At 57.4% G+C, this 9,384-nt stretch overlaps 1 protein-coding gene across 3 annotated transcripts in view; it reads left to right on the forward strand.

Annotated features, from left to right (window-relative positions):
• The first annotated feature begins 21 nt into the window (after window positions 1-21).
• Window positions 22-9,384, forward strand: part of ADGRA2 (adhesion G protein-coupled receptor A2) — a 34,882-nt gene continuing 25,519 nt past the window's right edge. For all 3 annotated transcript variants that reach the window (XM_029936096.1, XM_029936113.1, XM_029936104.1), the window contains exon 1: window positions 22-328. In XM_029936096.1, the coding sequence (XP_029791956.1) occupies window positions 66-328 (263 nt within the window). In that variant the 5' untranslated portion in view covers window positions 22-65. The remainder of the gene's footprint in view (window positions 329-9,384) is intronic.

Consider the following 9,384-nt stretch of genomic DNA (forward strand, 5'->3'; position numbering starts at 1 on the left):
CGGGTCCTTGCGGTCGGCGCGCAGAAGGGCCCCAGCGCTGTGGGTCCCCGTGGGGCGATGGGCTGATGGGCGCCGCGGGACGCAGGATGCGGGGGGCGCCAGCGCGCCTGCTGCTGCCGCTGCTGCCGTGGCTACTGCTCCTGGCGCCCGAGACCCGGGGCGCGCCCGGCTGCCCCGTGCCCATCCGCAGCTGCAAATGCTCGGGGGAGCGGCCCAAGGGGCTAAGCGGCGGCGCCCCCAACCCGGCGCGCAGGAGGGTGGTGTGCGGCGGCGGGGACCTCCCGGAGCCTCCCGAGCCCGGCCTTCTGCCTAACGGCACCGTTACCCTGTGAGTACCCTACTCGGCCCAAGCTCCGACGAAGGCGAGAAGGAAGACGGGACGGGAGGGGCGGGAAGAGGGGGGACGGGGACGTTGCCGCCACTTCAGAGACTTTAGGACAGGCCTGCGTCCAGGAGAAGGATGGGAAGGATTAGGGCTCCAGGGTGTGGAGGGAGGAGGGGACATGGGGGGGGGGGTTGGCGGTTGCGCCCCAGAGAGGGGGACCGCGGGCGCCCACTCACCTGCACAGGTGAAGGGAATGCGCACTGGCGGGACGCCCACGCCCCTCGACTTTCCAGTCTGGGCTGGTGGTGTTGCGGACTTCGGGGACCTGAGGTTGGTGGGCTGGGGGAAGTCTCAGGAAAGATCGACGCCCGCGGCCCAAGAGGTGGCTGTGGACGTCACCTCGGAGGACGCGTCCCCGGCCGGGCTGGAGGAATCTCCCGGGTTCAGACCGCGGGTCTGGCTCCTCCAGTGGGGGGCGCACCCCCCCCCCCCGGCCCCCAGCCTGCCAGCACCAATTCCAGCCTTATCTCCGCGGGGCAGGCGGGAGGGAGGGCTCGGAAAATCTGTCCTTGGGATTGCGGCGCTGCTGGCCTGAATGACACCCCGGCGTCCCCGTTGCTCTGCGGACCCTCTCCCTCCGCGCGCGTCGGTGAAGTGAGGTGTGCGGCGGCTCCTGCATCCCGCCCTCTTCTTTACCTCCCATGGGTATAACATGAACTGTGGCTGTTAATCGATTGACTTCTTCGCTCCAAGACTGCGAAGAAAGAACCCTGGCTGAGGGGAAGGCGGCTGCCTCCCAGCCTCCTTCCGTCATCCCGTTTCCTTTCTCAGCCTGGGCCCTAATGAGCCCTCACTTTGCTGGCGAACCACGACCGGACCCCAAGCCTCCTTGATGGGGGCCTGAAGCCCCCACAACCGCGGGAGAATTAGCGATCCCGACCCGCGCTGCGACTTCCTGCCCTGACCACGTGCTCCCAGCTCCACGCACGGCCGTGGAGTGGAGGGTCCGGCCCACGCCTTTCCTGTCCCGGACCCAACCTGCATGCGCTTCCCCTTTCCTGTCTTCCTGACCCCAGTGGCAACCGTTTCCCCGCTGCCCCTTGCCCAGAGTTGGGGCTGGCCCACGGTCTATCCTGATTGTGTCCAGAACAATACAGCAATGCCTCTGGTTGGGTGAGTTCAGAGGCTGCCGGCTTCCTGACAGGACACGACTGGTCAGCCTCTGACGTTAGCTGCCTGGCCTGCATTTTCCCCAGCTGGAGTGTGTGTGTGTGTGTGTGTGTGTGTGTGTGTGTGTGTGTGTGTGTGTGTGCCTGCGCACGTTAGGGGGAGTGGAGGCAGTATGTCCACTGGCTCGTACGTCTCAGCAGCTCTGGGATATGGCCATGGCCTGGGAAGGCAGCCGTGACTGCTCATTCCTGGTCTCTTTGATTGTCCAGTGGTGTTGAAGGGTCCAGACAGGCCTGGGCATTCCCCAGCCCACTCAGCGCTGGAGGAGAAAAATGCTTGCTGTGTGGAATGGTGGGGCGGGTGTCTGTGCGAGTCCCTGCTGGGCAACGATAACTCAGTTCAAGAGAAGACTCTGTGTGTATGTGTGTGTGTGCGCTCGATCTTGTGGCTCTGCTCACACGCATAGGTGGGACACTGTCCCTCTGTATGTCTGCTTGTTGGGATTAGGGGAATCCTAATCATACTGAAGGCAGAAAGGGGGGGATATTAAAAAGGGGCTTGCAGTACATCTTAGAATGATTTGGTAACTAATGCTTTCCAGCCATAGCTAATTCCCATCGACGCCACTCCAAGGGGTGAGCACAGCCAACTCTTGGTGAGAATATATTGTGACGGGGTGGCAGTGAACGTGACTGCTAGCTCACCTTCCCATTCCAAACCATGTCCCAGGCCATGGACCTAGGTTCCACAGAAACAGCCCCGGAGCCTGGCTGGATGTCCCCACAGTGATGACAGGGCAGCCCCTCGAAGCCCCTGAGAGCCCACCGGCCCGTCAGCCTGGAGTGTGACTGAATCCCAGCCATGGACATAGTTCTTAGGCTCTCCCTACAGGCCCCACATAATCTTGATCCAGATTGCTGGGCAGGGATTGTCATCTCAGAGCTCAGCCCCTCCAGCGTGCCCATCCCTTCCCAGCATGCTCTTGGAAGAAGGGAGACAAGGACAGGGAAGGGGCTTCAACCTGGCAGCAAAGCCAGAGGCTAAGAGCCTGGAAACCTCCTCCCTACTGTTTTTGTTTCCTTTCACCTTTTTGCCTGTCACCTGGTGCAAACAATAAGACTTAGGTGGATTGTTTTTTGCACCGTGGCTTTACCTCCCTCCTTCCCTATTTTCCTCCAGAATAGGCCACCAGGTCCCAGTCCCTCTCACACCTCACCCTGCTCAGGGGACCTGGGACACCCCCGCTCCTTGGGAACCCTGGTAGACACCAGTGCTGGGATTATTCAAGCAAAGAAAATTCTAGATCAGGTGCCTGTCTGCAAGGAGCCTCCTGTCTCTGCTCAGAGAGTTTGCAGGCAATTCCGGGAACAGTCCCGTTAACGTCACTGAAAACCCTCCCACCTCCACCCTAGTATCCTAACTTCTGCCTTCTGGTTTTGTGGACCGTGTGCCCCTCTCCCCACCCTTTGCTTTTTCCCTTCTAATGGATTTTCACGCACAGTTTTCCAGGAAAGCGGGACTCTTGGCTTCCGTCCCACCCCTCAGCTCAGGCTGCAGGACAGCCGTGGGCACCCAGGCTCTCGTCCAGAGCAGGAGCCGTTAGGGCCCTCCCCCCAGCGGAAAGCTCTCATGGAGGGTGACTCGTTTTAGGGAGAGCCTGGGTGTGGGAGAGAGATGAAAAGCACTGTGAACCCCCCACCCATTCCTGGGCAGCTGCTGATGGGCCCGCTTTGCAGCACTGAGAGCGAGAGTAGGGGGTGGGGGAATAAGGAATTCTAGGAAAGGGTTCCAGAAGGAAATCTCCTGCGAGGACCTCGCAGGACATCTGAGCAGCCCCTCAGAGGATTGCAGCCAACGTCATAAATTCCTAGACCATCTGCACTGAAAAGGCCCTTACAGATCAGCAAATCCAGCCCCTGCATCTCCACAGTACAGGCTGAGCAAACTGAGGCCAGGATTAGCTGGTTGGGTCCTCTTACATTCCTCTCAGGTGAGGGACTCACTGCTCATCTGGCTGGATTTGGGACCCAATGGACCCAAAAGCTGCTTTTAAAAACCCAGATCCTTCCCAGCAGAACCTAGACCCTTTTGGCCTGGGAACATTCCAAGGCTGGGTGGGGAGGAGGCAGGCATGGTACTGGCCACTCCGGATTCTCCCAGGACCCACAAACGCCCTCCACTCCACTTCCCATTTCTGGGGCAGGGGGGTTACCCACCACATTAGCAGCCCGCATGGGAGAGAAGGGGCATTTGCCATTCGGATGCATCTAATGGTGGCTGGGTCATTTTGCTGTGGGCTTGGTGGTCTTGGGAGCAGCATCGGGGGAGGGGAGACCCCTTCACAGCCCATGTGCTTGCTCCAGCCTCAGGAACGTGGTTCTTGAGCACAGACTTCTCTCTGAAGTCCCAGCTCTGGACTGGGCCCCCCCTCAGTGCCCCTCACCCCAGCCACCAAGATCCAGTTAGGGGAGTTTGGGGCAAAGTGTGCCAACGGGCGCCTGTGCGCACAGAGCCTGAGGGGAGTGGAAAGATGCTGGCTGGAGGGGCGGGCCCTTGCCAGCTTCCCCACCCCCTTCTCTTCCACCCTCCTTCCCCCATATGGTTCTCATAAGGTCTGGGCTCAGAGACAGCAGCCAGAGGAAGTGGCTGTGTACAGAGAGCTTTTGTGAGGGAGAGGAGGGGGAGGGGGAGAGAGTGGAGAGAAAGAAGGAAAGAAAAGAGGGAAGAGGCTGGAGGCCGAAGGTGGGAGGAAGCTGAAGCCCCCAGCACACTACCTTCCCCTCCCCATGCGGGGTCTCAGCTGCACCAAGCCCATGTGGGCTCCTGACCCCACCTGTCTGAAATCAGGGACCCAGAAGAAATCTAAGTCACCCTCTGACTTTCCAACTACCTGCGGGAGAAGCCGGAGGCAGCCCCGGAGCCTCCCTGGAGGTCTGGGGGACTCTTGTCCTTCAGGCTCCTGTGAAGGATTCACGTGAGGGTCCCTGCTCCCATCTCCGGGCAGGGCTGGGCAGAGACCAGAGCCCTCTGGGGGTTTGCTGGTTGAGTCCTCATTTCGCCTATGAGACTGGAGAGGCCACCGCACTGAGCTCCAGGGACAACCCCTATAATTCAGCATCCCAGTGGCTCCAGGACCCAGAATGGGTAATTTGGCCTGAACTATTCAGAACATGTGCATGAACCCAGCTACTCCTGATCCCCAAGGAGGCCCCTTCCCGCTGACTACCATGGGTCATCCTTCTTCTGTGCTGGGGGACAGGGCGGTGGGCAATCCCTAGTCTTAGGGGTGAGTCTGAGAATTTCCCCCAAAGGCACCAGCAAACCAGTGTAATTTAAACCTGACCATAAATTGACCCTTAAATTGGGGGTCATGTTTTGAAAGGGAGAGAGTTTCCAAGTTTATGCCACATGAGAATCATTGGGATAAGAACCCTTTCCTGAGGGAGAAATAAGTTCCAACCACCTCTGAGTCGATCCCTGTCCTTCCATTCAGTGTGCTGTCCCCACCAAAGCCCAGAGAGGGGAGGTGTGTTCCCCAAAGACACACAGCCTGGACCAGTACCCCTCACTCCCTCATAACCCTGAGTTATAGACCGCCCCACGCCTCCCTGGGACCAGAGAGCAGGGGAGAAGAGGGGAGGGAAATGGCCCGGGCGGAGGAACTAGAAGGAAAGTCCGGCAACTGCTAGGAAGGGGCTGCTTGGAGGGGCTGTTTATTTTCATTCCCCCAGCCCAGCCGCTCAGTTCTATTTAGAGCTCAGACACTGACAGGACAAAGCTGCCTCCTCCCCTTCCTCCCTCCTCTGGCGGGCCCCCATCCTTCCCAAACTCCAGAACATTCCTTTGCTTTTAGGACTGGGTGATGGGGGTGGGGGAGCAGAGAAACTGTGGAGTGTAGCTAAGTCAGGCAACCTCCCAGGACCCAGCTTCCCCAGCCCTGCGAGTGGGGAGAGGCAGGATGGGGGGAGCAAAGGGGTGTGCAAGATGGATGGGGCCAGGTGAGGGGCAGGAGAACCAATCTGTCACAGAGGGGCAGGGAACGGGGTGGAGAGAAGCCAGAGGAGGGAGGTACAGCCTGAACGTGAGGGGCCAGACATCTCCCAGCTGGAAAGAGAAGGGAAGAGCTGCGCCCCCACCCACCCACCCAGGGCTCTGCCTGCTGGGAACCGTGTGGTGAGGCAGAAACTTAAGACTTCAGGCTCCAGGAGACTCAGTATCCAGGATGGGAAAAACCATCAAATATAAGGAGTGGGAGTCTTCAGTCCAAGCCCTACTTTTACTGAGAAGAAACCCCCCAGAGAGGGGCTGACCTGCCCAAGATCGCAAAGCTCTTAGCCAGACCCAGGGCTCCTGCTCTCAGCTCTCCCGTAGTGACAAATCAGAGACCTTATCCCCAGGGACCAGGCAGAGGAGATACACTCATCCGCTCCCTCTGCGTGGACACATGAGCCAGGGTAAAGGGGTCGATAGTAGCCTAACAAATACTTGTCTACTTAGGGGACCTCTGTACAAAATCACTGCACAGAGTTATTTGAAATCAGATGGACCCACGGAAAGTGGTCTCCAAAGCATCCTTCCCAGTGTTTCTCTCTCTCTTGCACCACGCACAGCTTCAGGACGATGCCACATAGGGGTGGGTGAGCCGTCAGGAGTGAGCTCTGCCCAGACTGAACGGACTGGGGTGAGGCAGGGCAGGGATGAGGGAGGGGAGTGGAGAAAGGAGGAAACCAGGGTTCAGCATGAACTTTGTCCATCAACCACCCCCACGTTTCCCTGGAGCTCTGCCTCTCCAGATCCCCATCCATTCATTCAGCCAGCGCGTGCCGTCACCCAGCCCAGCGTTGGGGCCTGGTCTCTGACCTGAGGGCCCGTACAGTCTCTTCACGGAGACTAGGTACAGACTCACAAAGCAGGACAGGATCAGAGCCTCAGGGCTCCCAAGGAAAACTTGAGGTATATAGATTAAAGGACAGATTTATGCTTGGGCAAAAAAAAAATGACTGATTACAAATTGATCCTTTCAGTTTTATTTGTATTTGAAAAGTATTTGAAAAGAAATCCAGTTTCTTCACCCAAAACGGTACCTCCCACCCCTACCCTTACTCCAGGCTGAGATTTTAGGCTGTGTTTGGACAAGCACTGAAGGTAGACTTGGAGTAACTTCCCAGCTTCCTCAAATAAAGTGAACACGTACACACAAACATGCCGTCCTGTCTGACACATGTGCCTCCACCTGCCATGAACAGGATGTAGACGCCATGTCTCACGATGTTTGTAGTACGATTGTGTTACAGTCTGAGCTACAATTGTGTTACGCAGATTGTGTAAGAGTCCGTGTTACAGGGCTGAGCACACAATAGGCGTTAGTGTAGATCTGAAGAATAACTGAATGAATGGCTAGGTGCTAATGATTACAGCAGACTCCATTTCTTGTGCTCAAGCTAGGGTGCTGGAGCCCCCAGACCCCCATCAAAGCACAGGGACCACCCACCACAAACACCAGTTAGTCCTCCCCATCTTAGCCCCAGTTTCATGGCCGTGCCTGCCCCCCACCAGGAGGGGATGCCCATATAGAGAGGGTAGGTTAGAGAAAAGGAGAAAAGAAGGCCCCATGCATAAGTACCATTCCAAGACTCTGTTCTTTCCCCATCTTGACCTCAAGCCCTTGCCTGGACAGTTCAGCTTCAAGGCTGAGATCAGAGACCATATCCAGACACAACGCCCTACAGCCTGAGGAAGCAAGATCCTACCTGGGTTTCCTTCCAATCAGGTGGGGCTGCCTGGACAGGCTTTCAGCCAAGAGAAGGGATGGTAGGAGGCGCCTGGTGACTCAGTCCATTGGGCATCTGACTTTGGCTCAGGTCCCGATCTCATGGTTCATGAGTTCGAGCCCCACATCAGGTTCTGTGCTGACAGCTCAGAGCCTGGAGCCTGCTTCGGATTCTGTGTCTCCCTCTCCCTCTGCCCCTCGCAGCCCACACTCTGTCTCTCTCTCTGTCTCAAAAATATATAAACATTAAAAAGAGAGAGAGAGAAGGGATGACAGGAAGTTCAGGAGCGTTGTCTGTCTTCTCCAACATGCAAGTCCCCTGCAATCAGGCTAAATGGACATGAAGGGCAGCCTCGAAGGGAAGGGAAAGGGCAGCCACAGGAGGGCAGCCTTTAGTCCGAGGGTGTGTGTCAAGGCAGGGGCTGTGGACCAGACGCAGTGTCACTTTTGGAGACCCTGTTGTCCTATCAGGCATACTGCAGCACACCCACATCCTTTGTGGAATTAACGATTGCCACTAATTGACAGAGTATGACATTTGGTGGTTATTTAGTTCAGTGTTTGTTAATGTTAATTTCACTTGGAGGACCTATCTCCAACATCTGTTGCTGGCACTGTGGCAGTATCTTAGGGACACCATCAGTGACGGGTGGGGGGGGTCTCAGGCCCACAGCCACTCTGAACCACCAAGTGACACAGATGTTGGAGACAGGTCCTCCTGAGCCCAGAGGGCCTTGGCGATGGTCTCAATTCCTGGCTCAGAGTCTCTGGAGAGCATAGATTCTCCAAGTGTCCAGATATGTGGTCCTCGCACAGTGGGGGAGAGGGGGTGCTGACATGTATGACTCTTCTTGCACATGAGAGAACAATCTGGTTCAGGCATGTGTTGGCCCCATGTCCCGCCGAGTGGTGCCCACATGACCCCTACAGGGTCATCTCTGATGTTGGGCTGGGATCTGGTAAGTTCCTGTGGCTGCCCAAAGGCCACAGGGCCTCTCTGTAGACGCCAGCCACTCGCTCCCTTGGCCTCCAGCCTCATTAGTGGTAACTCCGCTTGCTTCTCTTCCCTAAAATAGGACCCTAGCTGGGAGAGAGTTCTGGAATGGACTCAGTGTGCCCCCTCTCCTTGGCCAGACTTCAGAGTCTAGGGTAAGAGAACAGGGGACTCCAGGGACTGGCCCCCCTTCCTGTGAAAATGTGATGTTGGAGTGGTGGATGGGGAGGGAGGGAAGGAAGCTGCAGAGGCCGGGTTGGGTGAGCCAGAGGTCTGCGGGGCGGAGCTGGCGGGGTTGGGAAGGAAATGCACCTGGCAGGCCCCCTGTGCTGTTGGTGGGGGGCGCAGCTGGTGCAGGCTGAGGAAGTGTCTGTCCAAGATGGCTAAGAAGGGACCAGACTGGCGCAGTGCCTGTGAGGCTGGATGGAACCGAGGGGCCCCCGCCTGTTTCTGTTCCCCGAGGCAGCCTCGCATGGTGGGAACATTCTTCTTCCCTTCGGAAAAACCCCCAGTAACTGCCAGCTTCTGACCTGCCCATGACAACACTAGCGCCAAGCACTTTCTGTCCCAAATCCCTGCCCTCTCCACCCCACCAGACCCACAAGGGGCACCTCCGGAGAACTAACCCAACAAGCACAACGGAAGCCATTCTCTGGACAATCGGATCTAAAGCAAAAGTCCCGCAGCCTCATCTAGGTTGTAAGGACCGAAAAATCCAATTCTGGGTATTTGGGGACTTGGATCTGCCTAAAGTTTGTCCAGGAACTAGAAATATGGCAAGAAGGGGGCCCATTGGGGGAGAAGGATGAACCACCATTTTGCCTGGTGTCCCTGCTTTTGCGATTGGCTTCCAGAGAGTGGGGTGGGGGAGATCAGGGACACGTTCTCTGCTACAAGAAAAGTATCTCATTTCAAGACTTTCTGGGCCGGCGTTTGCACCGGGCTAGTCAAGCTGGAAGCGTGGGCTGCAGCTGACCCCCACACCTCTCCCCTGCCTCAGAGAGAGGGGGCCCTGCCAGAGAGAGATGGGACACCAAGAGATGAGTTGTTCCTTTCCTGGGCCATAGGCTCTGGGGCTGGTCCCCAATCCTTTGCTCTGCTCCCACACCACACACACACACACAC

This window comes from Suricata suricatta, chromosome 1, assembly GCF_006229205.1.
Source record: "Suricata suricatta isolate VVHF042 chromosome 1, meerkat_22Aug2017_6uvM2_HiC, whole genome shotgun sequence".
In the NCBI taxonomy this organism is placed as follows: domain Eukaryota; kingdom Metazoa; phylum Chordata; class Mammalia; order Carnivora; family Herpestidae; genus Suricata; species Suricata suricatta.